The 26,059-nt window shown below is 40.3% G+C and overlaps 3 protein-coding genes across 8 annotated transcripts in view; all 3 read left to right on the top strand.

Moving 5' to 3' along the window:
• Positions 1-227: 227 nt before the first annotated feature.
• Positions 228-8,761, top strand: LOC310862790 (MAP kinase-activated protein kinase 2-like). Of its 4 annotated transcripts, none has more exons than XM_083770864.1 (11): positions 228-710; positions 2,052-2,191; positions 3,612-3,676; positions 4,242-4,321; positions 4,450-4,576; positions 5,000-5,075; positions 5,261-5,385; positions 6,189-6,274; positions 6,378-6,458; positions 7,174-7,333; positions 8,639-8,761. In XM_083770864.1, exons 1-10 carry the CDS (start codon positions 450-452, stop codon positions 7,327-7,329), a joined length of 1,197 nt encoding a protein of 398 aa, XP_083626990.1. In that variant the 5' UTR covers positions 228-449; the 3' UTR covers positions 7,330-7,333; positions 8,639-8,761. The 4 variants fall into 4 exon arrangements, with proteins under 4 accessions (XP_083626990.1, XP_083626989.1, XP_083626988.1 ...); XM_083770863.1 differs by lacking the exon at positions 8,639-8,761 and adding an exon at positions 7,478-8,356; XM_083770862.1 differs by lacking the exon at positions 8,639-8,761 and having other exon boundaries at positions 7,174-8,356.
• Positions 8,762-9,696: 935 nt separating this feature from the next.
• Positions 9,697-11,800, top strand: LOC310863167 (actin nucleation-promoting factor WAS). Its single transcript, XM_083771329.1, has 5 exons — positions 9,697-9,853; positions 10,593-10,679; positions 11,096-11,183; positions 11,432-11,595; positions 11,694-11,800. Exons 1-4 carry the CDS (start codon positions 9,749-9,751, stop codon positions 11,572-11,574), a joined length of 423 nt encoding a protein of 140 aa, XP_083627455.1. The 5' UTR covers positions 9,697-9,748; the 3' UTR covers positions 11,575-11,595; positions 11,694-11,800.
• A 1,693-nt stretch (positions 11,801-13,493) lies between these two features.
• The window catches only part of pfkfb4b (6-phosphofructo-2-kinase/fructose-2,6-biphosphatase 4b), a 28,008-nt gene continuing 15,442 nt past the window's right edge, over positions 13,494-26,059 (top strand). Inside the window, exon 1 of one of the 3 annotated variants that reach the window (XM_083770848.1) lies at positions 13,494-13,683. In XM_083770848.1, the coding sequence (XP_083626974.1) occupies positions 13,638-13,683 (46 nt within the window). In that variant the 5' untranslated portion in view covers positions 13,494-13,637. Of the gene's footprint in view, positions 13,684-19,740; positions 19,910-20,035; positions 20,176-26,059 lie in introns of those variants that run through there. The other 2 variants (XM_083770846.1, XM_083770847.1) reach the window with 2 other exon arrangements.

The raw sequence follows: 26,059 nt of genomic DNA, 5'->3' as shown, positions 1-26,059 counted from the left end.
AGTTTGGGGAGCCAAACAGAACACGCACATAACGGTGTATTGAGGGTAGAAGTAGGACCAGGCTGTCGGAGGGTGGGTTGTCGGAGAGAAGGAGGGCGTCTGCTCTGCACACCGTTTTGAATGCTCCCATTTTTTTTATTATTATTACCAAATAGCGGTCGGAGTGAATTTCAACTTCTTTAACATAGACCTACAGTAGGCTATGAAGAAAACGTGAGGATCTGCCGCTGCATTTGGGATTACCGCTGGAATGAGCTAAGGGAAACGTCAATCTCCGCCCTTTTGTGTGCATGTGAGATGTACTGCACATTTGAAAACTTAAAATTGCATGATCAATAAGAACAGTCCTTGGGCAGTGCACTGCTCATGGAATGATACTGGATACTGGCTGAGGCACTGACCCATATTTGCTTTGTTGCCTACCACTATTGCTTACTTCGGGGGGAAACATGCATCATAACAGGGAGAAATCTTCAAATATCAGCCCTGAGCACCAGGGGACAGCTGTTGACAGTGGCTCCCATACCTTGGAGAACAGTTTGTGCAGCAGGCCCACTGACTTCCTGCATCCAGCTCATCTTAAACTGGAGTTCAGACGAAATGCTGTCACGGATGACTACAAAATCACTGCTGGAGTCCTGGGTTTGGGCATCAATGGAAAAGTGTTGGAATGTTACTGCAAGAAGACAGGAGATAAATGTGCTTTGAAGGTATCTGCTGCCAATGTTTGTAGCCTATCCTATATCAAAATGATGCTTTTGAGGATATCTTTGAGAGAAGAGAGCATCCATCAATTATTCATCCTTCCTCTGTCTCCTTGTTGGTCTCAGCCCATGTTTCATGATAGTAGGACATAGGGTTTCTGTTTGTTCTTGATGCATCCTCTTATCTGAGCCAATTGCTGGATAATGATGATACTCCAAATTGTTATGTGGTGTTGACTGCAGAGTAAGCTCTGAAATTTACAATATTTTGGGTTTAAAATCACAGAGTGTGACTTTATCTGACTAGCCTATAGTCTCGACTCTCGGTCTCATATTTTCAAACCAAAGCATGGAGACCAGAAATTAAATGGTGACTGTCAGCTGGCTCAACAGAACCTCCAGCAGTGATCTAAAGTTAAAACTTAATTGAATTAGTGTCTGGAGAGGAGACTCACTGTCTAGTGTGCAACAAGGCCTATTGTAGCTAGGGCTATTGTAGACAAATAATATTTGTCTACAATAGCCCTAGCTACAATAGGCAAAATCACATTTTAGAGATCAGAAAGCACTTTTTAATATTATTAAAAAGTGCTTTCTGATCTCTAAAATGTGATTTTGCATGATCAAATCCACATTAACCAATCAACTGTTGAACTGAGACTAGAATAAATTAAGTTATGAGCATGTTTCATATAATTTACAGTAGGCCTATATTTATTGCATATGGACAGCTTGTGACGTGGCTCATTGGCAGAGCACTTTAAAAAAAGACAAAACCAGTAAAACAACTCCCCTTGCTACATGTTTTCTTTGGAATGTTTGAAAGGACTCTTACATGAACATAAACGTAACTATAATCCTGTGTTTTGATTAGTGTGAATGCTTGTTCATTGTGCTAGTTCTGCAATGTTTGGCATGAGATGAGCTCATTGTGAACACTCCCATTGACTGTCTCCTAGCTATACTCCTCCAAAGCCCAGAATGCATTGCTGTCATGTTGAAGAGGGTTGTACTTTGGGGCCGGTTTGTCCTGGGAAATGGTACTCTTCCCATCTGTTCTCTTTCCCACCCTCTTGTGCAGATCCACCGCAGAACAATTTAAAGGCACAACACACTCGACTGTAATGCATTCTTAAAGAACAGCATTCATTATTTAAATCCTTCAAGGGGATTCTTTGCTTCTTGGCATCATATGACGTACGATTATTTGTTTTAACATGAATGGAGTTTGTATTCAGGTCAGGGTTCATTCTTTGACATAAGATTCTCACACACACACACACACACCATCAAATACATAACATTTACATTTTTAATAATGTATTTTCCCCATCTTCTCTTGAACAGATTCTGTATGACACCCCAAAGGCCAGACGGGAAGTAGACCTGCATTGGCTTGTGTCGGGGGGTCCCTATATTGTACAGATCATCAGCCTGTATGAGAACATGCACCAGGGGAAGAAATGTCTGCTCATCATAATGGAGTGGTGAGGATCACCAAAAGCATGCAATCTCTTCTAGTACTGAAAAGCTCTTCATCATTAGTTTATCTGAGCTGTCTCTGCTTATTTGAGCCAGGTATTGGCATTTCTTGCCGGTAATTCCATTCTTCATCTAATTTGCTAATGAGTTTCTGCACTCTGATATTGGCAGGGCCGGTTCGATGCCTCTCGGCACCATATGCGAGATTAGTAGAGGTCGCCCCCGCACATGCATATTTCATTTATTTGTATTTTATTTTATTTTGAGGGCTACACAGCACCCTGCCTGCCCCTGTAGACCCGGCCCTATTAGCCGGTTATTTTGCACTGGCTCAGAAACCTAAGCAACCAAGTCTATGAAAACAAGTCCAAAATATGTGAACACTTTAAAGTTTAGTTAAAGTGCTATTTTTAAATATCTTAATGTGCTATTTTCAAATATTCGATGCATACAGGTTTAAACTTTAATCATCGGATATTTGAAAATTGCCGATCTATAAGCTCAACACGTCGAGAATCACGATGCGACAATTTAAAAACACAAATCTGGCACAAATATTTGCAGATTAATTTATTTACGTTTATCTGGATGGACAGCGCATATTAATGAACACCACACATAATCCATTAATTAATTAGGGCTTAGGGGGCGTTGATTTGATTTGAAAACATTAGGAAGCGATCCCAAAATAACAAAAGCACTTTAGAAACAAGCCCACAAAAATGCAACCAATATTTGGTGGCATAACAAGCAACTTTACAAAAGAAAACAAGCTCAACGTCGCCTATAATAAGCAGACATGGCAACACTGACCCAGATAAGACCTGTAGTAATTAATTACTGAGGCACAATGCCTTATTTGATGGTGGAACCATAATTGCAATAGAGGGCACTGGTTGCTTGCCAAGAATGTCCCGTCATATCGGGATCGGCGAATATGCCAGTCTATCCACCGATCCAATACATGGGTAAGGGGTTGATACTATGGCAAGTGAATAAAACGTTTCCATGTCGAGTTTGCTTTTGAGTTGCCCAAACTGCAAGTGCACGTTTGAGTGAGGAGTCTGCTATAAACACAACACAAGATATATAGCTAGATAGCTATAAACGCAACACCAGATATCTGTCTCTAAACAGACACTTCCGCTCTGCTCTGTCTCCCCTTCTCTCTCAAAAATCTCATTAACTCTACTACGATGCACGCAGATAAACGGTCAAAGCTTAGCATTGCATATGTGTCAAGTTAGATGAATGTCAATTTCAAAATAAGATTTTATTATTATTAATATTATTCTCTGGTATCTGATTGGTATTGGACTATATGCAAGCTGTGGTATCGGAATCGGATCGGGAATGAAGAAATCGGATCGGGGCATCTCTAGCCATTGCTGTCCTTCGGCTCTGATGTCTTTGTTCTTGTTTCAGTATGGAGGGAGGTGAGCTGTTCAATCGCATACAGGCGAGAGGGGACCAGGCTTTCACAGAGAGAGGTGGGTCAGGTCAGGGCAGCTGCACTGACCATATTCTACGCAGCGACTATGTTGCTTTTACTTCATAGCTCGGATGGGGTATATAAATAGGGTAACCACCAACATTATTATTATTATTGTACACACAACCAATGTTTTCATATCCTTTTTTGTCAGGTGAAACCTGACATACAACAGGCCCGTTTTTATTACCACCACTTGTGTAGCGTTTGTTTCCTGACGTCATCATTTGGCTGGCCAGGGGGAGGCAGTTTAGAGAACAGGATTCTTTTCATATCTTTGATTTGATTAAATGTTCTGTTTGTGTGGGACGCGGGACAGATGGTCCCATTTTGGGACTGTCCCGTGAGATGCGGGAAGTGGTCACCCTAGTATGAACTATAAAGCGAGAGCAAAATGTCTGCCATGTATATATTAAATGTTTGCCATGTTTGAAAGTGTCACTTTTTAAAATTCTTTATAGCAGATTTACAAGCTGTGAGCTTATTGCATGGCTATTTTGAAGTATAGTTCATGGTATGTTGCTTCCTGTGATGTCACATGCGTGTCATGTCTTGTCAATCAGAGGCTTCAGACATCATGCGGGACATTGGCACTGCCATTGAGTACCTTCACCTCATGGACATCGCTCATAGAGATGTGAAGGTAGAGCTCTGCTGGCAAAGCCACACACACTCTGTAAGAATGTTTAAATCTCTGACTAGTAACTGGTATTGAACCTTTTACTCCCACCCTCTCTCCCTCTCTCTCACACACACGCACACACACCGCAGCCTGAAAATTTACTCTACACAACCAAGGAGAGCAATGCCACACTGAAACTAACTGACTTTGGCTTCGCTAAGGAGACAACATTATACAACTCACTCCAAACTCCATGTTACACGCCGTATTACGTTGGTGAGTGTTTTTAGTGTGTGTTTATGGGACTTACACTTTCTGCATGGCCCCTTTGTACCAGTCACCTGCACAGCAAAGAAGACGCAAATTCTGGGGGTAACATTTGGGGGGGTCACAAAGATATTTATTGTAGATGGGAAAAGTACAGTTGCTACTCAGGTCAGTTTCACTAACCGTAGAGGGGTGTAAGTAGTTAATTTTGCTCTACTATAGTTGTGTATCACGTCGCTCTCAGAGTTGCATCAACACTACAGATTTGGTGTGTAGGAAAGTGTTATAGGCATACAGTGTATAATTATCCTTCTATATTTGTATTGTGGTAATCAAATCCACTCATGTTCATCCTTTCTGTATTTACCTGTGTGCGTGTGTGTCTGCGTGTCTTAAGACTGCTGTTTCAATTAAGAATTTCTGTCTCTTCAGCCCCAGAAGTGCTTGGGCCAGAGAAATATGACAAATCATGTGACATGTGGTCTCTGGGTGTGATCATGTACATTCTGTGAGTGTCCACGGTGTCTGTATTTCCACCATATTGGTCGCTTTAACTCTCTTATTGATGAATACTGCATACTATGACAGTCGACAACAGAACTGAATCATGTCCTGTCCTGTCCTGTCCTGTCCTGTCCTGTCCTGTCCTGTCCTGTCCTGTCCTGTCCTGTCCTGGCCTGTCCTGTCCTGTAGGCTGTGTGGGTTTCCTCCGTTCTACTCCAATACAGGCCAGGCCATATCTCCAGGCATGAAGCAGAGAATCAGGATGGGCCAGTATGAGTTTCCCAACCCAGAATGGGCTGAGGTGTCAGAGGAAGGTCAGAGGTCAACATATGTTTTAAGTTAACCTTTTTGATAATATTCTGATAATATACAGCAGGGGTTCCCAAACTTCTTCATGTCAAGGACCCCCAAAATGATACTCATTAGCCCGCGGACCCCATTTGAATAGATATACCAGGGACCCCCATAAGAGAAGATCTTTTATGGCTCTAGCAGTGATTTAGCAGACCATTTTCATTTCAAGGGCCCCCGGTTTGGCCTGAATTAGACTACGATCCCCCATTTATTAATGACATTTCTATCTCTGGGACCCCCAATTTATATTGTAAAATCAAAGTTAATTTAACTCTGAGAGTGTACAAATGGAACCAAATTGACCCGTTAGGTATTTTGGTACTATTTGTACACTCTCCGAGTTACAGACCCATAAGGGTCCATTTGGTTTAGCTGGGGACCCATTGGAACTCCCACTTTGGGAACCACTGATTATATAATTGTTTATTATCAATAAATAGTTAAAAGTCATACGTTTGCTGAATGATGTTCATAACAAATAATGGGTTTCTTTCAACTTTGTAAAATGTACGGTCATGCCCATCCTCTCAGTTCTTAGTCTTAAGTCTGGCTCAGAGTCAGACCAAATATTTTACAATGAGATGAGCCTCATGCTTTGTATGACCAAACTGCTCTGTACACCCCCTAGGGGGCCTGTTGAGAAACACTACTATAGGGTGTTTGCTTTGTAACAGGTGTCTCTCTAGTACTTTTGTAAATACAAAAATAAATTTTCTGGTGGGTTACAAAATTGTAATCGTATTGCTGTTCTTGCCACATGTAGCCAAACAGCTTATTATCCAGTTACTGAAGACGGACCCCAATGAGCGGATGACCATTGGACAGTTTATGAACCATCCCTGGATCAGTGTATGTACACACTTAATGTATTCTGATGACTATAGATTGAGTACTGTCCCCTTGATTCGTGTGATTTGTAATTTTGTCACTCAACTGTGTTTATCAACTGTAGCAGTCAATGGTGGTCCCGCCAACACCCCTTCACACCACTCGTGTCTTGACAGAAGACAAAGAGCTCTGGGACGACGTGAAGGTAAGACCAGAGAACTGTTGATGTACTCATTGTGTTCTGAAGGTGGCCAGTAGATGGCTGTACTGCACCACACTAGAGGTCATCATCGCCATGCTAGCCTCGGAAACCCATATGTTTTTGAGCGGTGCAACCACTCCAAGGAACAGCAATGTCCGTGTTCACCTATGTGACGTTAATGAGCCAATGACTATGAGTACCAGTAGGGGCGCTCTTGTGCCAGAAACAGAGAGAGAGAGAGAGAGATAGTATTAGTGCTGCACTGTTGCCAGCTAATGAGAGAGAGAGAGGAGGAGGAGGAGGAGGAGGGGGGGGGGGGGGGGGGGGGGGAGTTGCACCACTCAGTTCACACGGGTGTGATTTTTCTTTTCCAGGGAGAATTTCCATGCTGGATTACATGAGTGGACCATAATATTAACAGACACACATAAAGAGCCCTGAATGACAATTACAGGTCTGTAACTCTGAAAGTGGTTCTCACTGGGGGTCCTTGGAAATAAAACATTTGAGAACCAGTAGTACTAGTTGGACTCCTAATGTGCCATAGTGTCATGGTAAATCAGTGTCACATGCAGTAATTGGGTATTATGATCAAATAAGAACATTCTCATGGCGTGTAAAAAAGGGTTTTTGCCACGGACATATGTCTGTGTACAGACATATTGATGACCCCTGCACCACACCACACTTATCAAACTTCTGGGCCTCATATCAACAGGAGGAGATGACCAGTGCTTTGGCTACAATGAGGGTTGACTACGACCAGGTGAAGATCAAAGACTTGGACACGTCCAACAATGCTCTACTCAACAAGCGACGCAAGAGACCTGCACCCGAAGGAGCTGAGGGCGGATCGGAGGGAAACAGAGATTAAGGAGGTGTGGTCTCTAACAGTCATTATCTATATATAATGCAATGAGACTACCAGAGGATGATGCAATAGTTTGCCCTCTGTGTGGCCTGTGTGGCATGTCCATTACTCTCATCTTTACTCTTTTCTCATTCTTTCTTTCCATCACCAGCACATTATTGCACAGCCAGACCTTCAGAAATCTCCACCTAGTACTGATAAGTCTGGTAACTAGACTAGACCAGAGCCATAGAGTAAGACAGAGTTACGCAAACTCCGTTCACTTCATGGGGCCAGTCCAATGGCGGCTCTCCTACATAGGAAAAAATAGAGTCTGCAACACTGGTATGAAAAACTCAGCTCCACTGGTTTATTTGATTCAACGTTTCGATCCCTTAGGATCTTCTTCAGGAATAGTGTGACTACACTACATAGACTTCTATTGAGAATGGGGACAACCAACTGGGACCTGGACCGGAAGTAGGCAGAAATGCATTGGACTCAGGCAACAGCCCAACTTTAATGATCTTAAATCCCTTTATTTTAGATGGTTTTGTAGTAATCGTACAACATAAACATTACAGAGACTTTAGTTGTCACTGTACAATACTTTAAAACAGTTGGCATGTTGCACACATGCCTAAAATTGCTCTTATTTGCGCCGCCCTCGTTGAAAACAATGTATTTCAAACTCCAGCTTGTCACAGTTCAGGCTGCATGAACAGTGCTCGAACACTCGGTTTCTTCCCCCTCAATATCGTAACTCTTCCATTAGATGGCTCTGCTAAATTCTAGCTAAATTCAATGAATGTGCTAGAATTGTGTGGAAACATTTTGAGAGATTAAAAAACAATTACGGCATTATGGCATTTTCTACACAGTCCAAAACCATTTGATGAATTTACATTCTCCCAGATGTATCTGTAGGCCGAGATTTCTGATCTGGTTATGAAAAACTCACTGCACATTATTCTGATCATTGTTTTTGACCTGATATTTTTGTCACTGTTCTAACATTTTTAAATAAATGTTTGTTTTTATTATGGCGTGTTGACACTGTTGTTGCGCTTTATTTGTAACTCTCCAGTACTGGACCTATTGGACCGAAGCAGAGAGAGAGAGAGTGTGTGTGCATGAGGGCAAATTTCTTCTTAAAAAAACACACACCATATATCATGAACTCAACATCTAATCAACCCCAAATTGGAATTGAAAGTTGAGGGGCCTTTAGAGCACAGCTCCAAACCCCCCCCCCCCCTGTGTAGTGCGTACCACTTAGCTGTAAAGTAAAATCAAGTAACAACATTGGTTCTTCTCTTGAAGTGGTGAACAGATGCTGAAACTGGAAGCAAGGTGGAGATGGCTGCCACACTATCCCAAGGTCTGAATGTTGAATATTGAAGTTTTTGTTTTTGTTGATTGGTCACAGAATTCTAATAATTATTTTATTCGATGGTAGCCAAAATTATGCTTCATGCCTTCAATTTTAATTTATTCTCACAAGACAAAAAATATCCCAACAAACTAACAGCAAATCTGTCACTGAACATTGGAATAATTTACACTCAATAATATCTACAAATATAGAAACTATTTGATCTTCAGTGTTACAATAACTGTCTGGTAATCAGCTTCATTCTGACACAAACACTGTCCATGTACACTGTACAGAAGTGATTGAGTCACGCACATTTGCATGAGGAGGAACTGTTGCAGCTGCTCACAGAATAAATATGTCCATGCAAATCCGTTTAATGTGTATACCTGTGTATCCAAAAAGCACAATAGAGTTCTACATAGTGGAAAGATACAACGGGTAAAATAGCCCATTTAGAGATGGCAGCCAGTGGGGACTATGGATGCCTGGCTTTGAATGAGAAGCTCTCTGTCCTTGAGAAAGGCATTCTCTTCACTCTTCTGGGATGCCAGTGTAAGGTAGGTCAGTTCAGTTAATTTAGCTAGATCATTGATTCAATGTGTTTACATGTACAATAGTATAATTGCAATAATTACTTGTAGTATAATTGTAATAATTGTTTACAACTTACAACTTACTCCAAAATTGCCTCATTTCATGGAAGCACCTCAAACAGATGAGACAAACAGACAGAAATTCACGTTTAGTTATTTACCATAGCTACAGATTTAAAGCATTATTAGAGATTTAACATAGCTACAGATTTAAAGCATTATTAGAGATACGCAATACAACATATGGGGCAAGCCTACTAAAGTGGCATTGTAAAATCAAATGCCACAAATATGTAATAAAAGATAATCTCTTCCTTTAGAAGTATTTTTTGTTTTGTTTATTTAGTCTACTTATTCTGAGAGTTATATTATATGTAGTGTAATAGCAATGTGGTGTTTATTTCCTGTATTTTATACGAGTGTATTTCAGTTGGTGACCTCAGCAGTTGCACAGTTGCTTGTATCCACTGAGATGTGGTCTGGAGATCTCAGCTGGAGTGTTTTGAGTTGTGGAGTGGTGTGTCTCATTGAGGACCACTCGGCACACTCCCACTTTCTACGTCTCTACTGTCTTACGGTAGGAGGATCTACATTCATTGTTAAACACAGACCTTAGAAGGCTTGCCTTACACCAGCGGTTCCCAAACTTTTATGGCCCCCTGTTACCTCCCGACCTAGCTGATGCACCTCTGACATGGAAATTAAAATTCCTTAAGCTATATAGAGACATGACCAGTTTGGGTACCACTGCCTTAGACTAAAGCAGGGCTTCCCAAACTGTGGTGTGTTCACCCCTTGTGGTGCACGAACGCCCTTATACTGTTATTTAATACAAACGGCAAAATCTGGTAAAACACTGTTGTAAGGAGATGTACTGTATAGAGCAGCTGTGGGAGTATACAGCAGCTGCACGTCTCTCAGTGCAGTAACATTGTGATTATTTCCCATAATCATATTAAAAATATTATAATTTTCTGTCAAATACAACGAGACTGAGCGTTGGGGAGTGCATCAGCTAGGTCAGGAGGTAACAGGGGGTGCACGGGCAAAAACGTTTGTGGACACAGGGGGTGCACGGCCAAAAACGTTTGTGGACCTTTCAGTTACAGCTCGTGTCAAAGTGATTAGAATTACTACATGCGTCTGTCGAAGTGTCCCTGAGCAAGATACTTATGGCCAAATTGCTTCCCGTGCACTGCCATAGTGCCCACACATTTCACTGCATATACAAATATACTAATATAGTGACAAATTCCTCAAGCAGTCTGGACCAAATTATTATTATTATTAACCTCTCCTATTTCCATAATATTCAGCAGGCACGGTTACTGTGGGAGCAGGAGCTATATGTGCCCTTCCAGTACACTGCAGTTTGCTCGTTCTTCCACACTTTCCTTTCAGATGTAAGTGACATTACCATGATTTAAAATCTTAGTGTTTTTTTCTTTTTATGTTCTTATGCTTCATGGACCCTCTGCTTTTATTTCTTGCACATTTGTATCCTTTCATGTTCCTTTTTTTTTTCTGTGAACTGTTTTCAAATAAAGTTTATTATTTATTCAGACAAAAAGCAACATAGTTTGCCAGGTGTCTTTAAACCATTATTATGGTATGAATCATTTTTATTTTGGCATATCCTATATATCCTATTTTGGATGCTGTGTTGGATTGTAATGGACTTTTTTCAGTAATGCTTTTCTGTATTTGCCCCTCTTTTTGCAGTTTTCAATAAATATCACAATCACTTTGATTGATTGTAAAGAGAAATATTCTAAACATCAATGCACTGGTTCTGGGACGTGGTTTGGTGTTTTCTCAGGACTGCCAGGCATGCTTGAATTTTGCAGATGAGGTGGAGGCAGAGGCATTCCGTGTGGCAGTGGAGACATGTATCCAAAATACCCAAGGTTAGTATTGCAATGCAAAACCTGTTTTATCTCTACATTGGTAAGCAAAGCACACAGTAAAATCCAGTCAGAGTTAATTTAACTCTGGGAGTATACAATTGTAAGTAACCAAATGGACCAGTACCAGTGATGACTCACACATTACACCTGTAAACCTGTGATGTGACAATAAAGTTGAATCTCATTAAGATTGGGTTACAATTGTACTCTTCCAGAGGGTTACATTTGTACAATCCCCATCCCTGTAGCTTTGCAGAAAGGGCCTCTGCCAGCTGTTCCTTCCCTCGCACGAAGCACCTCATCCTTGGGAGAAAACACATTGAGCCCTTTGCCCCCCTGGATTCCCCCTCCTCCATCCATACCTGCCCCTGGACCCCCTGAGAGAATCTAAAACAACATTCGTTTCAAACCGGTAAGAGATATGAGTCACTGCATTTATAGTTCTGTATAGTATACAACTGATATCTGTTATATCATGATTGCATGTTTGTGTGTTGTGGTCGCCATCAGTTACAGGTTCAGAGGTCATTCTCTCTGTGTTCAGAAAGGGACAGAACCTCCAGAGTCACTGAAGTGTCAGCAGCAGTCATATAACGAAGCAGTATGTGGATAACATTGATGCTACAAATAAACCCGTCCCCAGATGGAAAAACAATGCTACTGTGATGACAGTAGCCAATATACAGTAGGCCTACACTAATTTGAAATAAAATGATCCTGTCTGAGCTGTTTCTTTGTCTTTTATGTCTGACTCTAATCGCACATAAAGCTCTGTACATACCAGCTCTGTGACTGTGACTAAATCTCTCAAGACAGATTCAGCAGTGGTAGTGAAAGTTTACAAAAGGTGCCTTGATCCCCAAAACTTTAAAGTTTGAGAACCTCTAATTATAACCTACAGTCTATTGTTATAACATCATACTATATAGCTATAGTCAGTTTATGCTATGGTACAGTAGCCTGTGTCATTACTCTAGTAACTGTAACACTTTCTTACGTATTATTTTACTGGAGTAAGACAAAGTTTGCCGCACTACTAGTCCCACAGTTTTGACTGTACGCACTTGAGCCATATCTCAAATTGACCGGAAAAATCATGTGCTTGTGTTTTGCTAAGAGAAATGTTGTATAGTTTAATTGATATGAATTTATTAGTGAATTAAATTTACCCATTGACTTGAATGGGAAAATGCGAAAAATCACATTCAAGTATTTTTTCCTCTGAGACTGTAAGCACTATAGTTACAAAACTTGGAGGATAAATTCATAATTATCACTAAAATTAATTAACCTATAATGTTATCGGTCGGCCTCATGGTGGCGCTATAACAGCCCACTTTACCTTTTGGCTTATAACTCTTGAACCGTAGGTCGTAAAATCAAAATACAATTTCCCCTGGATTCCTTGGGTCATGACGCATCTCCCAATATAGGCCCCTTTTTGCTTTTCCTCCTACATATTTTGTCCAAATCTCACAAAAATCTGTACACGTGATCTCTGGACCTTTCCGATGAAAACTCGAACAGCGGAATTTTGATAGTGCGTATCGTTCGGCCGTAATCGTCGTCCGAAGTTAGTAGGAGGGGCCTATATCACAAAGAATGCCATAAATCACGAATGGAATGTCCAATCCATCCCAAATTTGAATCACATGTCCGGGGTGGTTCAATCAACCAAGTTCCATTCCATTTTCATCTATAGGGGGCGCCGCAAATGCGAGAAATGTAACCATTTGTCGCAAAAACATGAATTTTGGGGGTTAAATCCTCTCCGAATTACTTACACATGATCTAAGGTGTGACTTTGTAAGGTGTGAAATTGTAATTGGCTGGCAATATTAGTGGGACGGGCATATGTAAGCCAATGTGGCAACCACACTCGGCAATTTTTTTAAATTGCAAATTTTCTAGTTTTTACATGGTTTAGCATCATAGTAGCCTATGACCTTGTACATAGTTTAAAATCATAGGCCTACTATTAAAAAATTAATAGAGCACCTGTTTGCAACAAACAAACCTGAATTAATGCCTGCAAAAAGGTCATTATTAGACCAAAAAGACCAAAAAGGTCATTATTAGACCAAAAAGACCAAAAAGGTCATTATTAGACCAAAAAGGTCATTATTAGACCAAAAAGACCAAAAAGGTCTTATTATCCTGATGTCAAGATCTCATACTCTGCTATATCTACAGGTTCAGCGAATAAGAATATGCAAAGTTTTGAATTTGTACATTTTAATAGTGTGTAATTTTGTAGAGATATAGGTCAATGGGCAGCTGGACTTATCCGAGTGCATGCAAGGAATCCAGTCCAGCCAGGCTGAGGCTCCTTCCTACTACTTCATTCATTCCTGCCAGTGCAGAATAGTAGAGCGAAAAGACGCTCTCTGTTCACAGTCGCACACACGCTACACTGTGACACCGCGCTGTTAAAAACGGATCCACGCCAGGAATATGAGAGGTTCTTGCCGGCCAGGAGGAAACTCACAAAGCAGGGCAGGTAAGATGTCAATGCAAAATTGTTTCTCTGGTGTTATCATTAGACATTTGGATGAGACGGTGTGTGTTATGGAGCGGCCAGCGAGTTAAGTCCCTTGCACGGTGCGTGGGAGTAAACAAGACTGTGTCACGTAGGCGCATGCACAGGACAAAACGACGAGGACTGCACGGGGACGATCGGCACTCGAGGGTTTATTAAGGAAAATGACGTTTTAGATTTGAAGAGAAGCAATGTTTACCTAATATGCAAATAAAACGTGGCTATGTTAGCTATAGCGTGTCCTTATTTCCCCGGATTTATATTCCTGTAGCACGGTGTCGCTTCAGCTCTGCAGTTGATCTTGCTTCAGGTCGTGTAGCCTATTATTTATTTAACTGACTGTGTAATGTAGCCTAATACAGCTACCATCGCTTTTAGTATACATCATATCATTTAATGACGCTTGTGTTTTGGTCACATTAGGACCATATTATTAAATGTCCTGCAGCTCCGGGTGGGTTGTTGAACTTGCACACATGGCGCTGCATGTGGTAGTTTGTTTAGGGGGTGTTGTTTACAAACATGGGCGGTTTGTGTCCTTGAATTAAATGTGCCTCTGCTTTGCTGCATATCAAATCTGGGTGGCACTTTACTTGGAGGTTTGCAAAAAATGTACGTGCCTTATTAATAAAGAAAAGTATTATTCATAACATTATTATTTTTGCGACCATATATGAAACCTTGCGTTTTTTGTCACGTCATGTCACTCTCAATCGTCACTCAATCTGTCACTCACCATCGAGTCATGAGACCAGTGATGATTGTGAGTCGTGACATCACTATGACATCATTAAGGATGATAGTAAAATCCCCATACATGGGGAAAGCCCCCATATATTGTGCCAAGGTCTCGTGACATCACTATGACATCACCAGGGATGATAGTAAATCAGGGATCATATCATAGTAAATGCGACCTGCTGTCGTAATTAAGCCCATATATGGAGATCCCTGATATTAAACCCATATGTTAACTATGAAATCTTGCGTTTGTCACTCAAAATCCCCATACATGGTTCTGATATTTCATATGTTGATCCTTCCCCATCCATCCTTCCTCTTCGAAAACATGTCTCCCTTTTGACTGATACCTGTCCATTTAAATTCTAGACAAGCCCCCAAAGTTATCTGTGCAGCCGCGCCTGGCAGCTGGCGAAAACTAGAGTTCTCAACATGACCGAAAATTAAGGCCATCCCTACCTGGGCCCTCATCAAACCCTGTACATTCAAGACACTGCCCCCGCTGCCACCCTTAGCTCTCCATATATGGAGCTGACCTGTTCTGACATTCTATATGTTGGTGTGACCTCATCACACCCTGTACTCTCAGTCAAGACACACTCCATATATGGCCAGTGCACACAACCTCGCCCTTTAAATAGGGTGAGATCGCTTCTCACCCTCAGGCAGGTCTTACTGGTTATTGTCAAAGCATGCATGTTGCTATGGTAGAAACGGTTGTGGAGAGGCTGCAGGTGGACACTGTGACACTGTGTTAAGGAGAACCAGGTATTTTATTCGTAGACTAAAATAATGCTGTGTAGGATGTAATAATAGTATAGTGGAGTGGATAGTAAAGGTGGTTGCACACTGGACGCGTTTTTCAGAAAACCGACGGAAAAAATCCAAAAAATCAGAACGCATCCAGTGTGCAGGGACCTTTAGGCTGTTCTTTGGCTGTGCATCTGTCCCTTGAATTATACAAGATAAGATAATGCTCTAAATTCTGTGCATTTGCATCAAAGTTATTTATTTTAAGATATTTTCTTAACCAAATGAAAATGACTATTTTGTGTAATATCTGCTCACGTTTGTCACAAAAACATTTCCATAGATAGATGATAGTTCAGCTGCATCGTCCAAGTGTACCTAGATGGCCCATATAGCTACAGCAGACCTAGGACAGAGATATTTTGTCCTGTGTGAGTTCCACAGTCACTGCATGCCCGATTGCCCCACATGACATTCACACATTATGCCTGGGTTGTTGGAAACTCTGCCATCTGCAGGCTCCAATCTAGTAAATCCGCTCTAGTCTCTCTCCCTCTCTGACACTCTTGCCTCCTCTCCCCTTCCTCTACATTAGATCCAGTTTATCCACATGTCTCTTTTTAACCCCCCAAAATCAGCCTCCCCTTCTCCCTCATCCATCCATCCATATGACTCACTCAATTTCCGCTTCGCCTTCCTCCTCCCTCTATCGTTGCTCTGCTCTATCTGGGTGAAAGTTCAACCACATATGCAGAATCCCATTACACCTAATACAGGCTTCAGACTGAGATTAACATGTATGTTTATTGTATGCAGTGTTTGTGTGCATATTTGCAAGCATCTATTGATATGCCTGGAAGTGGTTCACAGATGTTATTTTTGTGTTTGAGTTTGCATACGTACTGTAACAAGGCTCTGTAGGATGGTGACCTTTTCTTCCAGACTAAATCCTCTAGTCTCATTCTCTCATTTCTTTGCAGTAAAACAGAACAAAAGTTCTAACTCCAAATATCCGTAATCTCTGGTTACGGCCCTCATATTGTCACATGGATCTGTAGGCCCTACTTTTAAAGCAGCTCTTAAATCAAATGTGTGTTTTGCCCCAAAGTAGAAAGTGCAATTTAGCATTTTATGTACATATAGCACTCTATAGTGTACACTCTTATAGTTTTATTGTACACATATTCTACTGTTAGTCGGATCCTTAGTTTGCTTATGAGGACCTAACCCAATATCCCAATGTATGAATGAATGAACCGTTGTATAGCGATTTGAGCACTTGGAAAAGCGCTATAAAAATGCAATTCATTATGATCCTTGATGACTATTTGTAAGTAGCCTATTTGATGTATTGTGTTGTTCTTGCTTACTGTAAATATGGATTAAGAGTGTCTGCTAAATTGTAAGACTAACCCTCTTCAGAGAGGCTTTTGGTGGCCAGTAACCCAGGGTTCATGTTTGGATCATAATCAAGCTGGAATCAGAACTGGTTAGGTCAGTTGATTTTTTGTTTCTTCTTTGGCTTCTTTGGCTTTTGGCCACCTTTTTTCCCCCTTCTTTTTTACTGATAGAGGGATAGATGAAAGTAGACTGACGGAAAGTGGGGAGAGAGATGGGGGGTGACATGCAGTAAAGTCCATCGGTATCGGGAGTCAAACCCGCGGCACACTGCCAAACTAGATTACCAGCCAAGGTGCCCAGACAGCTACGCCAGTGTTGGCATATAAGTATAGGCTAATACCTTGTGGAGGTGCTGGTGTGTGAGGAGGATTATGATTAGAATTATGATGAACTCATTCAACTGTCAGGTGAGAGGGCCGGTTGGATCAACAGGTTGACGTCTGTCCGCTTTACATGGTTATATATATTCATAATGATAGCATACAATTAACATTAACACATTAATTCAGTGTTTCTGCAATAAAGTAAACAACACAAACTGTTGCTATTTTTCATTCGTTTTATTATTACTATTTCAAATAAAGAGAAACGTATTGTTGTATCCTCACACCATTTTTTGATGGGGCTAGCCCCTCCTATATACAGCTTTAATGTTTGTCTTTCAACGATGCTTGTTTAAGAAAACGCCATAGAAAATAAAGAGAAATTTTATGTTTGTTTTGAGGACTAAAACAAATAGCACCCGTTGCTTAAACAAACATTATGTTGTAATTGATGTTGTAAGATAACTTCAATTCACATCAATTCTCACTTTTTAATAATACACAATTACACAATAATACATCAATTTAAGTACTGCAATGTCCACTCTCCATTGGACAATTTACATTAACATACTAGTAACTAGTCCATGCTTGACAGGTCAAACATGCCAAATAAACAGAGAGAGAAAAGTATATCCCATGAATGTCCTTCAGGAGTAGGCATAGGCCTAGGCCTACACACCACACTACACTGACCAACAGTGCCACCCGGTGGTACACATTTGACACTTGCAATAGAATCTATTGCAATCTATCTATCCATTTAGATGATCTATTGAATAGATCATCTAAAAAAATAAAATAAAATCTGTCACCCTCTCCAATGTCTCCGAAAAAGTGTCTTGGAGAAAGAATTAAACAGGTAGTTTAATCAAAAACGGTACTAGACAGGGCCTAGACAGGCGCCCCCCCAACAAAAAGAAATAATTTGAGCCAAAAATCGTCTGCCAATTATTACTTATTATAATAATTATATTTCCGTTATGTTGTATTCTTGTAGAACTATTAAATCTATAATAGAAATTCAGCTCTGATATTTGGTGAGCATAACTATAATTTATTATGCAAAAAGTATTTGTCAGAAGTGGGATTCGAACCCACGCCTCCAGGGGAGACTGCGACCTGAACGCAGCGCCTTAGACCGCTCGGCCATCCTGACTATGGGACCTTACGAACGGACAGTCATGACTTGAATAAGAAGCGATTACATTTTACACAATTTTTCTTACCATACTAGATTAATACCATACACTACATTAGAACAGAGTAGATTATAAGAACGTTTTTCAAAAAATTTCAGGCCAAGGATCCCTTGGTTGAGAGAGAGATGAAGCATGGACCTCACTCACTAAGAATGGACCTCACTCACTAAAGAGGGCTTCATAATCATAGACTTGTTTGACAGGCTGACAGCGCTGAGCGCTATCTATCATCAGCTGCAATGCCGTGGTCGTGGACCAGAACTAGTGTTAATGTTCACTAAATAGAGGTTTTATTTGTTGCGTACTTGTTGACACATGGTCTTTTAAATTTGTTGCTTTGATTTTGGTGAGCATAACTATAATTTATTATGCAAAAGATCTTTGTCAGAAGTGGGATTCGAACCCACGCCTCCAGGGGAGACTGCGACCTGAACGCAGCGCCTTAGACCGCTCGGCCATCCTGACTATGGGATCTTACTAACGGACAGTCATCACTTGAATAAGAAGCGATTACATTTTACACATTTCTTTCTTACCATACTAGATTATTACCATACATACACTAGATTAGAATAGAGTAGATTATTAGGCTGAGAGAGAGATGAAGCATGGACCTCACTCACTACATAACTATACAATTGTTTCGTATATTTCAAAGAGGGCTTCGTAGACTTGTTTGACAGGCTGACAGCGCTATCAGTGTTAATGTAGCTCTGCCACTGGTCCATAGCTTTAATGCCGTTGCAATGCCGTGGACCAGAGCTAGTGTTAATGTTGACTACTACATTTTACACAATTTTTTACCATATATGCCTACTAGATTATTGCCATACATAGTCATAGACTACATAGTACATAGACTATATTATTAGAACAGAGTAGATTATCATCCATATGACAGGGTTTTCAATTTGGCTATGTAAACCTGCTATATCTGGCGGCTCCATTTCTTCTAATGTGGTTAAGGCACGTGAAACTGCACGGGTTGTTGTTTTTGAGGAGTTTATCTGCTTTCACAGCCACACTCCCCACGCCCTCCGTATTTCTGGGTCGGCTACACCATTGGCTACACATCCTCGCCGTCTCATTTGTGATTGGTTACAGTCACAGCAACATTCACTGCCCATGTGTGTTGCATGTGTTGTGAAGATGTAAAAAGCTGTTTGTGTACATATTTCGAGTTTTACACCTTACCCTGTTGTATAGCATTACGGTACTATTTAATTAATCGCTTCTTTAAAAACGGATACTTTGGCATGTGGTACTATGTTTAATCACCAATTAGACATTCGCAATGTTGTTAAACATACGTGTGCCTTTGCTACTAAATACATAATTCATACGAATTAATACATAAATCAAGAACCTGCGACAGCCGACAGAAAAGGACATAGCGGGCCGCCTCCATTGAGTTAAATGGATAAAGTGGCGCCCTGAACTGAAGCTCTATTATTATTATATCGTATTACTTTTACGCCTCGGAATATGAGGTAAATGCTTCACGCCTTGCGCTTTGTTTGGTGCCATTACGGTAACGAGATAGCGCTGTTTCTCAGCTGATATGACATCCACATAGAGTCAGACAGTACTGTCTTCAGACGGCTACTGACGTGACTGAGGCTAGGCTGCGGCATGGTGCAACTGCAACAACCAACCAAGACGTTATGATGGAGACATTCCCATGCGAACTGACCCAGAATCCGTTGAGGAAAATCTGGATGCCGTGTAAAAAAAACGGGCTACCAGAAAAGCACATATCTCAAAGAAGGGGTAAGGCGAGCTCTGTAATTCACTTGTCTGGCCGCATCATGTACCACAATGCATGTGATCTCAGATATCTGCCTATTTAATTATATTGTATTATTGTTTATAATAATTTATTGTTTTTTTCTTCATTTGGAAAAATGTCTTTGTTTTTCGAGGCCACTCGTCCATGAACTTTGAAGATGGCTTTACGCGCGGCGAGGTGTTTGCAGCGTTGCGCACTTGGGGTTCAGCGATCAGCATGCTCCTGGATTTTGGGGGTAACGTTAGGCGTACGTACAGTGTCAGTGTTGCATCATTTTTTCGTTTGTCTCGTCTGAGTCTCGAGTCTGGTCTGTGAAAATGATATACGGTAATGTATGAAGCCACATTTATTTAACAACACTATTATGGCAACCTTACCCGAGCGCCTTTAATGTAATTTAACAAGATGACACGCGCATGACTTACAGCCAGTCAGTCACCCGTGACCACAACACCAACTTACAGTATAGCCTACATGGCCAGTCTATATAAAAAAAGAGTGGTCACACTCAAGTTGGGTTGGGGTAAAATGGGTTGGTTACTAGTCTAGCTGCTAACTCGCCCGGGCGTACAGCCGGCGGAACTGCGCGGCGCCGCGGCCTGGTACTCAGTAAAACTATGCCTGAACATATTCAACCTAACCCTATACCTAAACTTAACCCAAGTAAAACTATGCCTAACTCTAAACTTATTTCTAATCTTATTCTCAGTCAAACAAAATAAAGAATACATGAACCGAGGCACCGAGCGGTCGGCGGAAAAAATCGAGGGGCGAGATGGTTTAGGGGCGACCGTACCTGATACCGATGTGAGCAATGAGCATTCATTTAAGAAGTGACTCGCATTGTTCATATGAGCTGCTCTTAAGCCTGCCAGCCGTGCATCACTGAAATTCGGGTGTTGAAACTAGTATAAGCTGATTAGGTAGGATGTTAGTACAGCCTCGGGCTCGGCGTGTCAATAAGAACACTCTTTACTTTGCTGCACTTGCATGAGGTTAGTAAAGGGGTCGGGGATATGCTACTCCCGCGCACAGCCTTCTTCAGGGTGTAACCTAACCCCCAACAAACATATGCCCCTTTCATTGTGATTGCAATTTGCAAAACACCTGAGTAGACAGTAGACTCAAATATAAGATGACAAGTGCAGTGAGTGACCACTAGATGGCTATACAAGATGTGTAAAATTATGAATGTACAAAAGAACAAGCAAAGTGTGTGTGTGTGTGTGTGTGTGTGTGTGTGTGTGTGTGTGTGTGTGTGTGTGTGTGTGTGTGTGTGTGTGTGTAAAATACAGCAAAATACCTAGGAAATAAATAATCAGTACTTAATCTCTGGTTACACAGAAGACAGAACATCCAAAGCACTGTCATAGGCTAAATCCCTTTCTTAACATTACAGATAAACATCCATAACAAATCTCTACATATATTACAAACAATAAGTCTTAGTTGACCATAAAACTGAAACAAATTAACTTACAAATCGTCATTGACACAGTCATAAGGAGGTGTTTAGTTGTTCTGTCAAACAAAATTGATGTGAACTCTCTGCAGAGCAAGCTGAACCTACTAAATTATAATTAACCACACAGGTGTCTGTAAATTAACTCATTAATTAAGCCAATCAAATGCCCTCTGCGCATGCCAATGTGTCTTGGCCTTTCCAACATCGGGTTTGAGGTCAGGTTTGCTAATCATGTTTCAGCATGTATTAAATCTTGTATGACAAATTGCACACTGACAGCTGACATGCAGTGGTGACAAGACAAGTAGGCTAGATGGTGCCAATGCAGCAGTCCAGTTTGATCTGTGGTGATGCAGCATCTTCAGTCTCTTTCTGCTGAGTCAGCAGCTCTCAGAAAGCCCACTCTTTTTGCCCAACTTGCTTCCACCAGCTGAGTTCAGTCTGAGCTATCATGCAAATGCAATACAAAAACTCTGTGAGGTGATTGTTACTCCTGCTGAAGTTCTTGAAGCAGTATTATTGAAGTTAGGAGATAAGGCCTGCGGTCTGGACAATAACAGGTGAACATCTCAAGCTTGCCAGTAGGAAACTGTCCTCTGGTGGTGAAGTGTTTTATATTAGTTATTTTTTGTTTCCATGCTCTGTGGTATTAGTGCCGGCCATTAAAGACAAAGTGGGTAAGAAATTGCTTCTGAGCCAGTCTTGCACCTTTTATTTTGGAGTGCCGCTTTTTCCATTTAGTTTTAAAGCTGAGCACCCACTGCCTTTTTCTTTTCTGCTTTTTCTTTCTTAAAGGACCACTTCACCACTTTTCAACCTGTTCATGATAAAATGCCACAATATCTTCCTACTCAGTCTGTCTCATAGGAGGGCTGTGGGCTGTTCAGAAACCCGTCCACCAGTGACATCATCGATGGGGAATCCAAGCTAATAGAAACTGCAGGCTTTCTATTGCTGAAAAGTTGCAATGCGAAAATGGAAGCCATCGTTCTCATGATAATGCAAATCTAAATATTTGTTTACATTTTTTTTGCCTAACGATGATTTTTCTGAACTGGCCACAGCCCTCCTATGAGACACAGACTGAGTAGAAAGAAATTGTGGTATTTTATCATGAACATTAGTGAGGACCAATTATATGAAGATAGGTTGAAAAGTGGTGAAGTGGTCCTTTAAGCTTTGTAGAGTGCCTTAATGTGGAAGGCATTCAACGAGCTCTTTCACTGAGTCAGTGTTTTCCAAACTTTTTTGGAGAGCCACAATAATCAACTGTAGTGTATAGGCAGGCAGTATATAACTTTTTTTTTTAATGTACAGAAAACGCTCAATACCGTAGAAATAGGGTGACGAGATCCCAACTAACCAGATGTGGGACAATGTGGGATACATGCGGGGTTGTGTCGTGCGCGTGAATAAAAATAAACAAAAATAATAACATTTCTATTCCTCAATTAGACATTTCTATTCTGCCAAAACTGCCATATCTAAAAATAAATAAATGAATAAATAAAATAATAAATGAAAAAAAAATATATATATGCAAATAATTATATAAATCAATAATTAAATGCAAAAATAAATTAATAAATAGGCAAAGAAATATAGAAATGAATAATTAAATGTATTTATTTGTATTATGTACACATTTAAATATGCATTTAAATACACATTTAAATGCACATTTAAATATGCATTTAAATACACATTTAAATGTGTATTTCAAGCTGCTTTTCCATGAACTGTATGTTAATGAGGGGGCGTGTCTTTCCTAATGAGGGTGTGTCTTTCCTATTCAGCCATTAGCAATCTAACCCAGAGCAATCAAACACCAAAAAATCCCATCCAGCCACTAGCATATAGTTTGGGATTTTCGTTTAGTTTTAGTTTGTTTTGAAAAAATATATATATATATTTTTTTTATTAAGTTATTGGCATCAAAATGTACTTAAAGTACCCAAAGTAAAAGTGTCCTAAATGTATAAAAATCTTTTGAAAATAGCAGATCTCCCCAAACTCACAATGTGTCGCATGTGAGTTTGTAGATCGGCTATTTTTAAATGCCCGAAATCTATATATGCTAGGGATATTGTATGTAAGTTTTGTAATAATAATCAAAATCTAGGCATTGGACAACTTTGCACTGGGTAAAGGTGGGTAGTTTTTTTGCCACCTTGGTCGGGTACCATTGTACATCAGTACATTTTATTCTCAGTAGTAACATTCTTCTTGTGTGCAGTGTTGGCCTAAATTGGAAATCATATATCTCTGATTGCACACTGTATGTTATGCCCAGGCAAACATATGAATGCAGACATTTTGTAAGTGCTCTTCAGAGGTTTAACTTAAAGCATTTTGCACACCATTGTACACCATCACTTGTTTACCTTTACTACCACCATATGATAATATTGTATCTGTATTTATATATCATAATTTCCTGGGAAAACAGACAAAGTACAGTCGATCTGTGAGCTCCTACATAGATTATCCAATGGTTGTTAAGTGACATCATCAAGTTCCACCCGGTCAGTGAGTGACATCAAGGTCCACCCCCTCATTAACATATTATGGTTCATGAAATAGACCTTTAAGAAAAGCAGCTTGAAATTTACATTTAAATGCATATTTAAATGTACATTTAAATGTACATTTAAATATGCATTTAAATATGCATTTAAATGTACATTTAAATGTACATTTACATTTTACATTTAAATGTGTAGATAAATTAAATAAATAAATAGTCACTTAAATACATTTAATTATTGATTTATATATTTATTTGCATATTTCTTTATTTATTTTTGCTTTCATTTATTTTTTAGATATGGCAGTTTTAGCCCTCCATATATGTATGCTTTGCCAGCTGGTTGATTCAGTAGCACATAATAGGACTATGATGATAATAACTATAATTGCGAACGCAGTGAGCCACTTACTATGACAGCAAGGGCTGAATGTCTGTGTGTGTGTGTGTGTGTCACGCTGTTACACCACCCGCCCGCCACCAGAGGGCGCAGCTGTAGCACACACACACACACACACAGGGCGCAGCTGTAGCACACACACACACACACACACACACACACACAACCACACACACACGAGCTGCGTTCGCTTCCCGCGTTTGCGCGTCTTACTTGTAGAACTACTATGCAAATAAACTTAACAGTTAAACTTAACTATTATTGGACAAACAGGACAATAGACCAACCAACCAAGGGGCTTTGATTTGATTGTGAAGGCATGAATTACAACCAATAAGGAACCAATAAATAAATGTTTACTTTATCAAAGTATCCTCCTCCTAACAAAGCCAACTACTGCAAATTATTTTGAAATTATACAGGTAAAATAAAAAAAAGATAAAATTAATTAAACCAGAAATATAAATCAAAATTGGTCAGCATTGGAGGCAACTCATAATAAATTAAACTGGAAACACACTTCTCCACCATAGCAGCACAGCCAGGAACTGTGTGGTAAACACTAGTTATTTCAGCTTCTGTTCCCTTTTCTTCTTGTTTTGGTTTTTAGTACAAACGTGTCCATGCTCCGTGAAGCCTCCTTTTGATCAACACGTTGCTTCACGTCGTTATTCACCTCCTCCGTGTGTCACTGAGAAACGACTCTAATTACAAATGTCACAGAAGACTCTTTCAATATGCCTTGCTCTGCATTTCGTCTTCACCCACGGATAAATAGTTTCCCTGTGCTTGTTGTAACTGCACTTAATTTTCTTCCCCTTTCTCCTCCATGTTTTAGCTAAGACGCTAACTCGTTGTACTGTGTTTCGTGCGTTGTTTTGTTTTGGTGGGTGTTCACTAAACTATCCGCACCACATTGATGTGGCGCAAATCGGAACATCTGGTCACCCTACGCAGAAAACTGTTGCGCCCTTCTTTGTCCTTTGTTCAGGGTTGACTGCAAATTTGTGGTCTCAAAAACATTGCTGCATAAGATATCAAGGAAGGATTTTTAAATGATCATAAAGTGCTCTGTGCTCATAGTGGGGGGCATTTTATTTTGAAGTTTCAGCTTGAAATGCTGGCTCTGAAGTTTCTGAACCAATCAGAGCGTCGCATCCCTCCAGGCAAACACCGTTTGTTTTAAATCAGCATTACATCACCTAATCAACATGAGTTAGACTTTAATATATTAGCGCCCCTCACTTCACACGGGTGTGATTTTTAAATGTTTACATGGTCATGTTTCACCTTGTTTTCTGAACTGGTTGATAGACTTCCGAGAACTATACACTAGCCTCAACAAATGGTGACTGTACCTTTCCCAAGTGTACTAAGAACTCATTCATTCAGACAGTCTGGGTAAAGGGGTCAAAGCTTTAGAACTCTTTGCATACAGTTCTAAAACTAGAGACTGATAGTGTTTAACAGAGGACTCAAACTATGGTTGAAATCTAATCAAAACAAACTGTGCTGCCTTACATGTATAGTTTCTGACTGTTTACCTGAATGATTATGTCTACTTTTGTTTTGTTTCACAAGTAAATGTAATGGGTACGTTTTTGATGTAAAATATAACTTTTGGTTTTTAGACTAATGTGTTATCGTATTTTTTGAAAACTAGCACTTGAGCGAATACATAAGCAACACATCTACAAATTGTGCAATGTGATTGTGACGTCCATGCCAAATAAATAAAC

Source organism: Protomyctophum parallelum (assembly GCF_964188405.1).
Source record: "Protomyctophum parallelum genome assembly, chromosome: 8".
Classification (NCBI taxonomy): Eukaryota; Metazoa; Chordata; class Actinopteri; order Myctophiformes; family Myctophidae; genus Protomyctophum; species Protomyctophum parallelum.
Note: the sequence above shows the minus strand (reverse complement) of the source record. Positions and strands in the feature narration are given on the sequence as shown.